The sequence below is a fragment of the Cygnus olor genome, chromosome Z (assembly GCF_009769625.2).
Source record: "Cygnus olor isolate bCygOlo1 chromosome Z, bCygOlo1.pri.v2, whole genome shotgun sequence".
Taxonomy (NCBI): Eukaryota; Metazoa; Chordata; class Aves; order Anseriformes; family Anatidae; genus Cygnus; species Cygnus olor.
Window position 1 is genome coordinate 45,420,626 of NC_049198.1, and position 15,120 is coordinate 45,435,745.

The 15,120-nt window shown below is 40.6% G+C and overlaps 1 protein-coding gene across 1 annotated transcript; it reads left to right on the plus strand.

Moving 5' to 3' along the window:
• The first annotated feature begins 6,709 nt into the window (after positions 1 to 6,709).
• Positions 6,710 to 14,479, plus strand: NXNL2 (nucleoredoxin like 2). Its single transcript, XM_040541600.1, has 2 exons — positions 6,710 to 7,083; positions 13,855 to 14,479. The coding sequence occupies exons 1-2, from the start codon at positions 6,782 to 6,784 to the stop codon at positions 14,021 to 14,023; spliced, it is 471 nt and encodes a 156-aa protein (XP_040397534.1). The 5' UTR covers positions 6,710 to 6,781; the 3' UTR covers positions 14,024 to 14,479.
• Positions 14,480 to 15,120: the final 641 nt, after the last annotated feature.

Here is a 15,120-nt window from a genome sequence, read left to right on the forward strand (position 1 = left end):
GGAAAGAATGCACCGTACTGCTGAAGAGAGAGATTTGAATCCTGTAGATTCTGCCTTCAGACGTATCTCTGTTTTTCAATAAATTATCTGATTATATCGGTGGCAAGCACCTCAGAAATAACTAATACGATTTTGAGATTTTTTTTTTTTTAAGTTTATGCTTGGATTAATCATTAATTTTAAATGGCTGCGTGGCAATGTAAAGGTGCAGAAATGTCTGCTAGAGAAAAGGGTGCTGTGGAGTGAAGAGGTCACCGGGCCAACTGACTGAAATTCTGAACCTCACATTGGGATGGCAGTGAGACAGCAGGCTCCAGCAAGATACAATGGTAACTGAATCAGCTTTTTACTGGCTCTTTGCCATAGCTGTAAGGAGATACATACCCAGTTCTGAAGCAATATTCCTTTAATCATTGGGCCAGGTCAAGGCTGGTCCTGTCCCATGCTGTAGTGCTCTCTTTGCAAGATGGTTCACAAGAGGGAAGGAAGGCTCTGCCTCTGTGGTACCAGGGACTCCTCTCCCGTTCTAAAAATCTGTCATTTGTTTTCGAGGTCTAAGCTCTTTGTTACCTAAACTCTTTCAACTAATCAGAAACAATACTGTGAATGGTCACCTGAAATCCTTGTGTTAATTAAATTATTCAAAGTCAGCCTGGAGAGAGGCTGCTAACAAGGTTGACAGAAGTAGATGCTGGCTGTCCTTTCCATGACTTAAGCGTGTTATTTGAATTTTGCCAGAAGCAGTTGTGTTTATATAGAGTGATGCCATTTATTTTTATATGTGCTTAGCAAATTACTGAAACAAAGCAAGTGAAGCTACCAGCAAAACACTGGAGTCCCTCCCACCCAAGTCTTTGTGAGAGCCAGGCTGCCTTTCTCCATCAAAGGCTCTGGGAACAAATAGGATTAGATGGTAGCTGCTAGCGTCATTAGGGGACTAAACTGGATTCTGCAGGAAGTCTCGAACTGCCCTGCATACCCAGTAAAGCACAAAAATACAGGATCTAATTAATGCTGGATGATTCTGACCCTAGAAGGGATGGACCAGTCAGAGGTCTCATCACGAAGAAATGTCTAATTACACTAAATAAAAAAGCAAAAGAATGAAGAGGGAAGTGTTTAAATTCAAATGAACATGAGCGGATTTTTATTTCAGTATTTTTCCATTGCCGCAGGCACAAATGCTGTCACTTATTGCTGTGCTGCTGCTGTGTTACATCCCCCTGAATTGCTCCCCCGCTGAACCTGTCTGGAAGTCAGGTGTGCTGCAGCACTGACTGGGACAGCCTAATGCTGTTTGCCAGGTTGATACACAGGATGAAGTTAGATACAAAGGATGATTGAATCAGGATTTTCAGATTGCGAGAAGAAATCAGTAAATCTTTGCTAAATTATCGATGCTCAGCTATGTTAGTTTTGAACCCAGGCGCCTTTTGATGGCTGTAGTATGTTATTAGGCACATGACAGTTTGAATAATAAGACAGGGATTAATGGTTTTGAACTGAAAGAGAGTTGATTTAGATTAGACATCAAGAAAAAAATACTTGCTAAGAGGTTGGTGAGGCACTGGCACAGGTTTCGCAGGGAGGCTGTGGATGCCCCATCCCTGGAAGTGTTCAGGGCCAGGCTGGATGGGGCTTTGAGCAACCTGGTCTGGTGGGAGGTGTCCCTGCCCATGGCAGGGGAGGTTGGAACTGGGTGGTCTTTAAGGTCCCTTCCATCCCAAAGCATTTTGTGATTCTATGATTATACAAAATTTTAACTTAAAGAACCTGTATGCTATTGATTTGGTTAATTTTTCTAATTGTATAGGGAGAAGTAGATCCAAGAATATTAATGAAGGAACATTCGCGAAGTATTTATATTACTGCATTATATAATAATGACCCATGTATTTGGGTCTCCTGATCCCAGCTGAGAAAACAGTGTACCAAATGTGTCAAATGTAAGGAGTGCTATGAATACCCTATAACTATTTTACCTGACAGACCGTACCTGACAAAACAGAATCTTTTTGGCTCAGTATTTTATTTGTGCACTGGTCTCATCATACAGGTCACTGGTTAATGTATTGGGTTGAAATCTAGATGGTTTCCTTCCTTCTCTTTTGGAAGACACTGTGTACACCCTGGAGAGTAATTTTAACTGTTTTCTCATCAATAACTCAATTATAACAACTCTCTTCTCTAAAACTTATTACTATGTACTGTGAAGTACATAAAGGACCTCCTCAGTGTCCATGCTGTGGCTGTGAATTAAAAAATAACTACTTCACGTAGTTGCATCAATTGTTGTTATTTATGCAATTAATTAATCCACTCGCATTTTTCTTCAGTCTGTGTGTTCCTTCTGTCAGTGTCTCCTTAGTGGTCTGCCTTTCTGACTAGCAGTTTAAACACAGTGGTATGCCCAAGGGTCAGTTTCTAATATGACTTTTCAGGGGTTACATTTAATTTTGCCAAAACAGAGTTCACCTTGATTAGGTCTGTCACTTCTGTTTTTAAATTAGGGTATAATTAAGTAGATGTATTGTGTATACTGTATGCTAATGATTAAACTGAACACAAGTCCAACAAGCCCTCACCCACTTGACACTGTCATTTGGGTACATTTAGTCAGCTCTTGCCTTATGGCTTCACTCTGTGTGTACATGGCTTGTCCAGTTGTGTTACACAGGTACACGTTCCCTATAGACTGCTTAAGAATTATGACCTAACTGAAATTTAACACCTTTTCAGTATATGCTAGTATATAACAATATATACTGCAAGTGATAACTGGACTTTTAAGAGACTACTTACTGGAAATGCTTATTGGATCAAATCCTTTACTACTCAGAGCATTGCCAGCTGTGGAAGAGGTGGACGAAGGAGAGGGTGAAGGGTGTATTCAGAAGATACCTGGACAGGCTTTCAGAACCTTTTCATGTTTTAACTTGCATGTAGTTTATAGAGACATTGGTTCTGCAGCCAGAGGGGTATGGAATTACACTGGCTTGAGTGTGTGTGTGTGTGTGTATATATATATATATATATGTATATATATATACACGTATTTTTGCTTGCATTTCTTTTCTTCACTGTCTCTTTCTTGGAATGGTGCCCTCTACCATTGAAAACATAATTTGATTGATGCGATTTTTTCTTGATATACTTATTAATTCTCGTGAGCTTGTCAGAATACGGAATTGTAATTAACTTCAAAGTTAATTGAAGCAAAACACACATGGAAAATAGGATCAACTCTGCAATATGAGTACAAAGAAACCAAAAGTCTTGCTTTTAAATTAAAAGACAGAACTAAATAATGCCACATTAATATAGTGAACACAATATTTAAAAGCTTGTATTCTAGCAAAATCAGAAATGCAATATTCTGTGGTGGGGAATTTTTATCTCAGTTATTTTACCCTGGGACTTACCAGGAGGCTTCCTCTGGACGAGTATTGTTTACAACCTTCCTGATAGTGTCATCTCTTAGCCAATACCAGTTCCCCTGAGAAAGGCTCGCATGTTCCGAATAAAGAGCTCCATTATTATCAGGAGATGGAAACCAGGGAGTAAAATAATCACAATAGCTTTAGCACCTCTAATGAGAATAGTAGCAGAAAACATTAGTAGCCAAAACAGGTTCTATCCTGCTTGGGATATATCACAATGTGAAACTTTTTATATTGGTCCATGCTGGTATTACAGATCTGACTTCACAGTCAGATCTTTCAGATCTTTCAGTCAGATTCTTTACAGTCAGATCAAAAGCAGGTGCAAAATAAGACTTTCTGTGATATCATGCTGTGTTTTTTTTGTGAATGTCCTGTGATATCCTGACAAAGATGATCACACTAAGCTTCTTGGTGAAGGTATTTGGTTTCTCAAATGTTCTGCAGCTATTCACTATATAGTTTCAAGAACTTTATTATGACTGTCATTGAGGCTTATAACCTAGAGCACATCAGCTAATAATTTATAATTCTCCTTAAATGCTAATATGAGTGCATGTGCCTATCTTCTGTATAGACAGGGTGCTCTATCCATACAGCCTTCCACACAAGTTTTATTTTTTTATTTTTTCCTGTCCTCTGTGGCTTTTATGCTTATGGAATGGGGAAACAGTCTAAAATGATTTTAGAAGGCAGTGCAATTTTCTTCTCATATACAAGATCATTGTTTTTACCAGCTGGAAGAATAACCAGAGGGAAATAAGTGGTGGCTGATTTGCTTGCAGGCAGCCTTTCAGCAAGTTACAAATAGAGGGAGCCGCAAAGCACTATATTATTTATAGCTGTATTCCCTGTCAGCCTGGATTACCTTGTCTGCTTGTTACATCTGTCACAAACCCCAGTACAGACAGCTGTCAGCTCAAGCCTTGTGCATACAGCTTTTTCTCCCATGGCACTGTAGGTATCTGGGAACTTTTCCCTGCTTGCCCAGAGGCCTAGAAGGCAATCTTGATAAGTCTTTTTCTCATGGAACAGTGCAGTTTCTGGCTAAATGGCTTTCTAACATACGGAGGTGGAATGGTTGCAAGTTCCTTGGGTCATCGCTTCACTTCATAATTAACTGAGGAAAAATGTTCTCACTGGTTGAAGGAGAAACTGGAAGGAATACCAACAACAAACCTATGGAAGCCTGAACTTGTTTTTCCTGTGACTCTCCAGGCTCCAGAGGCTCTGACTCCGTCCTTTTTCATGGGTAGTCTCACAAAGGCAGACCATAGAGCAATCTGAAGGATTGTGTTAGCTGAACTTCCCTTCTGTGCTATTTAAAACAGAGGCAAATTTTTAAAATGGCTTTTTTCTTCTACTTTGGACATCAGGTGGAAGTCTGAGGGAGAACAGGACAAAACAGCATTCAAAACTTGGAGAAACAATCAATAGGAGATAGGAGAAGTGCAACGATTACTTTGTTTCACGTCACTTCTGTTTTGAAAACAAAACTTGGATATGTTTTCAAATCCAAACAAAACAGCATAACTCAGCCATCCATGAACATGGATAAATATTGTACATGAATCAAAAAAACACCTTCCAAATGCCCACACAATTCTTTTTTTTTTTTTTCAGTGAAATACCAGAATAGTGATTACAAATTAGTCAGATACTATGTCATAAGTTAAAAGGCCCTGATTCTAAGGAGTAATTTGCATATACTTAAGTCTCTTGTAAAAGAATAATAATAACTAAACTCCTGATTATGCCTTTTTAAAGATGCATGAACTTTTTTGCATAAGAAGCAAGCAGCCTTTTCATTAGCAGTTTATTGGTATTACCCTTGACTCCTTTAATAAAAAAGAGGTGAGAGAAAGGACAGATGGATGCATCTCTTAAATCATATCGATCCAACCACGCAGTGACTTTTGATAGAGCCTCCTTAAATAAGATTGCTGTGTTATTTTTGTGATGCTTCTTTAGGATTTCTCTGACAAACTCAAATTTTTAAAGAGATACTTGGTTTCTTTCACTCAGGACAGAAAGATGGAGCAGCTAACCAAAAAGGCAGATGAAGTCAAAACTTCATGAAGATCCAGGAAAAAAGGGGCAGGGAGGACCTGTGCTCAGCTTATTCCTGTAATTAGATTTGAATTTTGACTTCCAGTATTTCAGTTCTTACAGTGCATCCTATACGGTAAGTAGATGGTAGATGATCAGGAGACTTCTGTGGAAGTGGGATATCATTTCACCATGGACTTAGTTGCAATATACCTAACCACACACTTGTTATGATTAACATTAGTTCCATTCTAGTATTCAGTATTCAAATCACAATACACTTCTGTCACAACTCTCTTTTTCCAAAGTAAAATCAACAGATTTTTGAGGGTCTGCAGCTGAAAAATAGGAGCAACAACCAGCCTAGAAAGCATTTACATACACAGTTTTAACGTGAAATATTTTATATGATGGCTCCATATTTAGATACTTGAAGTATCCATTGTAAATAGCCGCACTAGGTTTGAGGAATATTGATACTTCTAGTTTAAGTTATGCTCTCTTTTAATCAGATGTGTAATTAATGAAAATGAGACAATATATCAGGTGTTTATCATATCACCCTGTCACATCCCTTTAAACTTTAGAAGTCTTCTACAGCCAAGACTTAATTACCTTTTTTTTTTTTTTCCCTACAAGTTTCTTTAGGCAAACGAGAGATTGCACACTTGCAATATAATGCTATTTTTATTAATTTCTATCACAGTATCTGGTGGATAAGCAGTATTCAAGCCAAACACACGTCAAATGCACTGGAATAGAATGTGACTTTCTACTCGGCTTGAACAGAGAACAGACAGCCCCTTCCTTATATAAGCAAAATTCAGAACGTTTTCCATGCTAGAGAAAAATCCAGTGTCAAACATCCAACAAAAGCTGCCAAAGCCTTCCGGTGAGACCTTCCCAGGAGAGAGAGTGAAACCCAGGGCAAGCTGATGAGCCCTGACGTTGGTGCGGGAGGGATTATTGCTTACACTTATTATTTTCAGTAAATTGTAAGCCCTGGCCTTTACAGAAAGACGTGAAACGCCAGCCCTCGCTCAAACTCCTCGCCTCGGAGCCCCTCACGGCAACCTACCCCCCGCCACCTCAGCGCCACCCACCGCCCCTCCGACCGTTACCGCCCGAACAGCGGCTCGCGGCGGGGGGCGGGGCGGTGCTTCGCCCATCCTGGCGCGGCCATTGGCCAGCTCCGCTGTCAGTCAGCGGCGGGCAGCTATAAAAGCGGCGGGGCGGCGGGGGGTCCGCTCCCCGGCGCGGTGCGGCCGCGGGGTTGGGGGGGGTCGACTAAGATGGTGGACGTGTTCGCGGGGCGGCTGCTGGTCGGCAGGGACGGGCGCAGCGTGGACCCCGAGGAGGCGCTGCAGAACAAGGTGGTGGGCTTGTACTTCTCGGCCGGCTGGTGCGCGCCCTGCCGCGACTTCACCCCCGTGCTCTGCGACTTCTACACCGAGCTGCTGGAGGAGAGCCAGCCGCCCGCGCCCTTCGAGGTCGTCTTCGTCTCCTCCGACCACAGCGCCGAGGAGATGGCGGGCTACATGCGCGCCATGCACGGCGACTGGCTGGCGCTGCCCTTCCACGACCCCTACAGGCAGTGAGTACCGCGGCGCCGCCCGGCTCGGGCGTGTGGTAGGTAACGGAAACCAGCTGGAGAGCCGGCGGTGGCCGGCTGGGAAAGCCACCCAGCTTAAAAAAAAATAAAACTCGTAGCTGGGAGAGCGCAGTATGCTGTGGAGAGGTCCTGGGAGGTGCAGGTGAGAAGGGGCTAGAGCAACAGGGTGAAGGACAACACCAAGAATTGCCCAATTGATCATAAAAGTCAAGGGTACAGATACATTTCGACTCCTGTCAGAAATACGATTTTGTTCCTCTCAGTAAGTATTTATTGATTGTGACACACTGTGGGGACACAGATAAGGTATCTGGGGACACTGAAATGCCTGTAATTGGAGGCTGAAAATATACATGTTTTTAGCTTTGGGCTATATAAAGCAGTAGCTTTTGTGTAACCATGTATCATAGCTTTATGTTAGTAAGAATGTACTGAGTAATAGAAGTAAAAGGTACAAGTGGTCCATATCTTGTCAGGTAAGAACAGCAAGGTGTTCTTCAGTGAAATCAGGAAATAGTGAATTCAATACTGCTGAAGGATGTTTCCCCTTTAAATAGTGTATGAGTAGACTGTGGAAGTCATTGTTGCAGCTGTCATCAAAGTCAAGGTGTTAGGGTCACTTTTAAACATGGACTAGGTTGTTAAAGCATTAAAAAAAATTAGAAGACGTAGTTAAAGTTGATGAAGAGCACAATTCTAGTGCTTCCAGTAAACTAAGAGTTCATTTAACATCAGACCCATATCTGCGTGCTACCCAGGACAGAGCTATCATATTCCCTAGCTTCTCATTCAGATCGGTGTGAGTTTACTAACACTGTTTGGTCAGTGCACTTTGAGAACCTCAAGTGCAAACAACCTGAAGCCAAGAATTATTTCATCCCTCCTTCGCTCATTCCTGGATGTCAGCAGCCAGTTAGTGCTAGGTCTTTGTTTTTAATGACAATTTCCATTGACTCAAAAACAGACTTTAAAAAAGAGCTTTTTTTTCATAGTTCTCCAAATGCTCCCCAGGCAGTAATTGTATTTAGCAACTACTAATACTAATAGAATTCAGGCAAACTTCCTGAAGGCATTGTAGTGTTGCATGCAGCGAGCTGTTTGGCATAGGCCATGGGAATGCAATTACAGCTTCAGGCTCTGTGGATTAGGGTTTTGTTCCAGACTCTGCTGTGACTTGCCCAGGTCACATGGAACACAGGTATGGTGGTAACCTAATCGGCTTTTCTGTGGAAATCTGTAATGACCTCCAAACTAATCTACAGAAATGTGGCTTGTGCTGTTAGGGCAGCCGCACGATCATAGTGTTTGAAGTGGCTCATGGAAGAACAAAGTATAGAGGGATATGAGAAAGCAATGATTTTGAAGTGATTTATTGTGTTTTACTATAAGGATCTACATGGAGGTGCTTAAGAAGCTTAGTCTGAATTAGTTGGCAGTCTGGCTGCAGAGTGAACCATTGCAGACATTAGGCAAGATGGATGCATATTTGTTAAACTTCAATTCTGACTAAATGCTTTGGTTCTAAGAACACAACTCTAAACTTAGTAACAATTTGATATTTTAACACTTTGTGTATTAGTTAAAATAGTTTAGCTGGTGACTTCAGTGTTTAAGATATACATCTGCAGCATAGACTGAAGTCCTTTGTAGGGACAAAAGAGCCAACCTGAATTTGGTTAAAACACATTTCATACCTGGAGGCATGGAGTTTATGGGGGATGAATTTTGTCCTACTTAGAAGTAGCCTGTGAGGTGGTGTATGAAGTGTATGTACCTGCAGAGAAGCAAAAATTTGAATTCAGAGCAGGATCTCAGGACTCTCCTGTGCTGTCAGCTCTGACAATTTCCCCAGTTTCCCTGATGTGGGGGCTGCATCTTTGCTGCTGCATATCATCTGTGCCATGACTAACAGGAAATACTGCTCTTGGTGTCTTGACTGCTTGTGGCTTTAGTGTTGATTCTGGTGCTGCAGGCACAAGCTTTTGATCCTTGCAGAAGTGGGGACAAAGATGATCTAGAAAGAAATGAGCAATAGGAGGAGAATGGGAACAGTAGAGAGCAAGAGGAAAAGGAGGAAGCATTTGTTAACAACTAATGTTAGTAAATGAGGACTGCTGTTTACATGATGGTATGTGAGGAAACTGCTGCGTTTATACTGAGCTCTGCTATGAAATCAGTCATACTCTGTAGGTAGGTGTCTGTGGCATGCCAGTAGATCTGCAGGCTGCCAGGTAGACTGGTATTTAACTGGGTACATGGGTGCTGTATGCCTTAGTGAAAACTAGAATCCTGAAAGATTCCAGGAAAAAAAAAAAAAAAGAAAAAGTATGCTTACATTTTATATTAAGAAGCTTTAGATGAGAGTGTGGATTGGCAGCTGTGCAGGTAGCTGAGGATGGTGAAACTATCTGTGAGGAGCTGAGCTGTAGCCTTTTCCTGATCTGTCTATTCAGACTGTCATCCCAAATCTCTTCAGACACTAAAACTGAATCACATCCTTACAATGTGCATGCTTATTAGTCACTTAACAGTGACATTGCACTTAATGCAGAAAGTTTGCTGCTAAGAGAACACATAGCTGTGGGTTACAGCGTATACTGTAGAAGCAGATTAGCAAGATGTCTACCGCTTTTGAGCAAAAGCAGTTCCAGGTGAAAGCTGTTAAAATTCAAATGTTGCCAAAATGTCACATTACCCTAGTGTATGAACATACTATTAATATTCACAGCCTGATAATGACTTTGCCCCATGTTGTCTATCTCTCAGAAACCCTCATGTGTAGATCTTAAACAGTCACATAAAATTATTCCACCTATGTTGTGTTACCCTTGGTATCAGCAAAGCACCATGTTGCAGCATGTTCAGTCTCACTCCTGGCAGCATGTTCAATCTCACTCCTTGTCACTCAGCCCAGTGTGCTGGGAGAAAGAATGGGAGTGGAGGAAACTTGTGGTTTTGGACAAAGGCAATTTAAGATGAAGCACATCTGCATACACAAGCAAAGGAATTCATAATAAGGAATTCGTCTAGTACTCCCTGTGGTGGATATTGAGCCATGTCCAGGGAAGCAGGGCTCCATCACACACAATGTTTACCCAAGAAGACGACAAATGTTGTAAATCTGAATGTCCCTCCTTCTTTTTCCCAGCTGTTATTGCTGAGTATGATGCTACAGGACATCCGTCCGGTCATTTGGGGTCAGCTGTGTCCTTTTCCATGCTCTTGCCCACCACCAGCCTCCTTAGTGGCAGGGCAGTGTGAGAAACACAAGACCTTGACCATGTGAGCACTGCCCAGCAGTAGGCACTTCTCCTAAGAATCAGAGGCCTAACAACTGAAGTGGCTTCCAGTTTGCCTGAATAATCTTCATGTCTTCATTTCTTGTATTTCATATGCAGATGAAAGTTGCTCTCTTGTGTGGCCAGGGCCGTTTTCAAGGATTTGACTGAAAGATTCTCTGTGACTAAGCAAAGGTTGCTCATTCAGTCTTCCTTAGCTATCTTTTTTTATAGCTTCCTCTTCTGAATTGTCGTTTTGTTTCCCTAGTCAGTAAATACACCGTATATACCTTTATGCTTACCTGGGAATGTCTTGGCAGCTGATCTTTGAAAACGTTGTTATTATTGCTTTATTTTACTGCAAGAAAATTGAGTTTCCCTTTGGCGCGTGATGTTTCTGCTTGCGGGTAGTGATTTCATAAATTGTCTTTGGAGTTAGCCCATGGATGTTCCATATGGTTCTCTGTGCAGATGAGTCACAACATCTGAGATCCCCACAGGAGAGAGAGGGTCATCTTAATAGGTTTTAAGAAGCTTTCATAAACACCTCTACCCATATTAATGGTGATGAAGAAGCATTATCTGCAGATGTGTTCCTCGGTCTTCTTCAGGTCCATTCCTATAACTAGCTGCGCACAAACATAAGCAAAATCTGTGTGCATGCTTCAGTCTGGTTTGATGCAAGCACCCTTCAGTCCAGAGCTGTGTAAACAAGAGGCTGTGCTGGGGTGGATAAGCTGTATATGCATTTCATTCCCTTAGCAAAGCAAATAATTAGTTACATCCAGTCTCCATGGGAAATTAACATCAGTTTCCTACTGTTCTGTCTCTGCTACAATTATGTTAGGCATCTCAAGCTATTTGATTGTCTGCTGAACCAACAAGACACATCTTCCATCTTGTTACTCATACCAGTGGTATGGGGTGATGACCTTTTACATTCTTTCTACATGAGCTTGCTTGAGACTGGTTTATTCGTCCCATTTTAGCAGACTTCAGAACAGTCTGTGGTTATTCTTGGTGGTTTGCTTTTATTTCAGAACTGTCTGAGCAAGCAAACCTGTTGTTAGACCACAGTATTGTTTCTTCTTTAATATTTCTTGCATTATTGCTCTGCCAACTTATTGGCAGAGCAGTATCCTTCACCTGCTGGGGATTTTCCTTCTCTTCAAAAAAATAAAGATGGAAATGTGTGTTTCAGGAATGTTTTGTCTGGGCCTGTATTTCACTGAGGATTTGCTTTTTGTATTTTTAAGACTCCTCCTCGTTTCAGTGAAAATGTAGAGAATGTCTGTATGCATAACATCTAGTATTTCTAACAATGCCTACAAATGTTTTCTTGCATTCATACCACTAATAGTGTGAAATATCACTTCTCAGGGTGTTGTGCTGGAAGGCATTTTTTTGAACTTGTGCCTTCCAAAATGAACAATAAAAATTCAATGGCATCTATATAGTTTGATTCCTGGGTCTCTGATCTGAACATCTGGATACACATGTTGAGAGTGTGCTGTGGTAGGAAGCAGGTAATTTTCAAACTGTCTCACTTAATTTGAAAACAATGGGAAAACACCCTGGTGTGGTTCAGACTTTACGACCGTCAGTGTGAACATGTTTCCCTGCCTGTTTGTTTGTATCCAACAAATAGTTTCCTTTTATTTTGACACTGTATGAAAGTAGTAGTTTCTGCTGTGTTGTGTATTTGGAAATAATTTGTTTTTGCGGTGTTGTCATAAGCAAGGGAAGAAACTTCAAATATGCTATCTCTGCTTTTCTGTCTGATTTGGAGTCAGGGTTGTGAATGGGTTCTGGAGTTCCTTAAAACATTTAAGGCTCCTACTTTCAGCAGCACGCTCAACAACAAACTGATTTTTTTGTTGTCCAGTGAAACAGAACATGAACTCTGTCCTGTGATGCCAATAAACACAAACCTCTTTCAGTTTGCTGTGTTATGAATAAATAAAAGTAATGCCAACAAATTGTTAGTGCTAGTGGTGTTTTTTTTTAAGTTGTAGCCTCGATATTGTTTTATTTCTGGCTTGTGTCCTAAATTTTCCTTTGTTATTACTGAAACTAGTAATTTACAAGTAGACAAAATTCATTCCTTCCATATCCCATTAACATCATTAAGGTGAATTTCTTGTGTAGAAGAGATTGTCTTTCTCTTTCTGCTCATTATTTTGTCCTGTAGGAAGTAAACAAAAGCTGTCATTGCTGTTAAACTGTTTTCCTTGAAAATCTTTCATCTTGTCATTTCAGTTACATATGTCATGATCAACTGAAATGGTTTAGTAGGTAGTATTCCTCGATTCTCCCTTATTGTTGCATGTTCCTCTTGTTTGCATCTTATTCATCTCTTTCAACTCATCTACATAAACAGTCAGTGAATTCTGTTTTACGACGTGTGGCTGATAGCCTGCTATTTCGGCATTTTCATCTCTGGTGTGTGATTAATAGTCATTCTTGCTGACATAAATATTTTTTTTTCAGATGTCTTGTGTTCTGTCTTTTTCCTCCCAAGTATTATTTTACTTCTGGTATTGAATTTTGTCCTGTTGAATTTCCATCCTTCAGAAGTCTTTTCTCACAGATTTTTCTTGGGTTCCCTACTCATCAACTGTTTGAATAGATCCTGATTTCTTCCACGGAACACTGCTATTTGTTAGGCTTTTCAACTTTTTACCTGTATTTTAACTGTTTTGTTAGAAAACAATTGTTTAATGCAGTTACTTGTAATTTACCTGGATTTCTCTGTCTCCTGACTTTGAGAAATGGCCACTATCAGTAATGTCTGTGTGATGGAGAGAGGAAGAGTTGAAATTATTTTTTCTTGAACAACTTCTGTGTGCGCTTCTTCCAATTTTTCTTTTGTTTACATTTCATTATATAGAAGTCCTGTTTCACTGAAGGAATTTAAGACACTTCCATAATCTCTTTTTACAGTGAAAAATTACAAACCATGCTTTAATGAAGGCTTTAGGAAATACCTTTATGGAGTTGGCCCACTTCAACATATCTGTACTGGACTAATAGCTAATTCTAATTTAAGTGAGATTGTTCTCTTGTATTTCCTCCCATCCATCAAAAGGAGACTGGAAGACACCTGATTCTGACTAACAAAAACAAGGTGGAAAGGTATGTCACACTTCCCTGGACCTCTTTATGGTCCCTGAGGGGCAGTCTCTGCTCCTCTGGAGACTATGAACAGCAGTGAAGAGCAGTAATGGGAAGGTTGCTGCAACTCCCTCAGCTAAGTTTCACAATGTAAACTCACAGTTCTGGTCGGGTAAATGATGTTGCAGCCTTGTCCACCTCTCCATACTACCCCGTGCTGTGCCTCAAGCTCTGAGAAAGTCCAGACCCTCGTTCCTTCTGCTTTCCCATGTGTACCAACTCAAGTAGCCTTCATGAGAGACTAGTTTTCCTAAAATGACTCCTAATGATGTCTTTTATTTTTAACTTTTTTTTCTCTCAGTGATCTGAAGAAGAAATACAACATAACAGCAATTCCTAAACTGGTGATTGTGAAACAAACCGGAGAAGTCATTACTGACAAGGGAAGAAAACAGATCAGAGACAAAGGGCTATCCTGTTTTCGGAACTGGCTTGAGGGTGCAGATATCTTTCAGAATTTTTCTAGCTAAATATAAGTTGAGAGATGAAATCAAGGCAAGAAATCATGGAAAACTTTGTAGAGCTCTCAAATGATTGTCATCTTCAGAACAAGAAGGGTGAGGCTGCATTATTTATCTTTGTTTGAAAACAAAATTTGTTTTCAACTTGAAGATTAGCTATTCCATTAAGTTATAAAACGCAATTCCTATTTTACAATTACTTGTATTGTTTTATCTACTGTATTCAGTATGAACCAAAGCACTCCTGATAATACAGAAGAACTTAAAGAGAATAGCCTATTTTAGATAGTAATAAAGAAGCACTATAATATCTATGCAAATAACTTATTTTGCAAAATCTGTACAGTAAAAATCTTATATTCACAAACCTATTTTTCTTGGTGATCTTTTCTGGGGATTAACACATTTTGTCAAGAAAATCAAATTAAATTGTTTGCTTTAATAAACATTTGTGAAGTATACAAATCTAAAGTTCTCCTTATCTTTGTTAACAACCTAATCTGAAAATGACATGTTAATTGTCAGTACTGATGAAATACTTTCTCTGGTTTTATTTTTGGGGGCATTTGTATAAGTCTTGCTGGCTTCTCTTTACCCCTGGATTTCTGAATTTGGCACTGGAAGGTAAGTTATCTCTCAAGTTAACGTCATCTTCCGGATCAGGTGGTGTGTAGCAGATTCGTACTGTTAGAGTGCCTGTTTTGGTCTGCCTGTTCGTCTTGGTCCGTAAGCTCTTGACTAGCTCCTGAACAGTACCAAGGCAGAGCTCCGTGAACTCCAGCTGCTGTCACACAAAGTGCAGTATCCCCTCCTCACTGTCCTAGCCTGCACTTCCCAGAGTCTGCATCCATTGATTGCAGCACTCCAGTTGTGTGAGCTGTCCCACCACGCCTGCGATCCCAAGGAGGTCAGAGCTCTATGTCGTCACAGACTTCTGACTTGCCCTGTTTCCCATGCTGCATGTATTAGTAGAGATGTACCTATTTATTGATTCCCCAGAATGGGGTTGATACCTTTCCCCATAAAGGTGTTCTGCGCATACTTCCTTCTTTACATGCCTATGCCTAAAGTGTTCCCACTTCATCTCTCTGTTGTTGCAATGTTCT

Excerpts from the sequence above, each read along its gene's own strand:
- NXNL2 (XM_040541600.1), top strand. The coding sequence starts at position 6,782 with ATGGTGGACGTGTTCGCGGGGCGGCTGCTGGTCGGCAGGGACGGGCGC. Across the intron at positions 7,084-13,854 it reads TTCCACGACCCCTACAGGCA|TGATCTGAAGAAGAAATACA; the intron begins GTGAGTACCGCG and ends TTTTTCTCTCAG.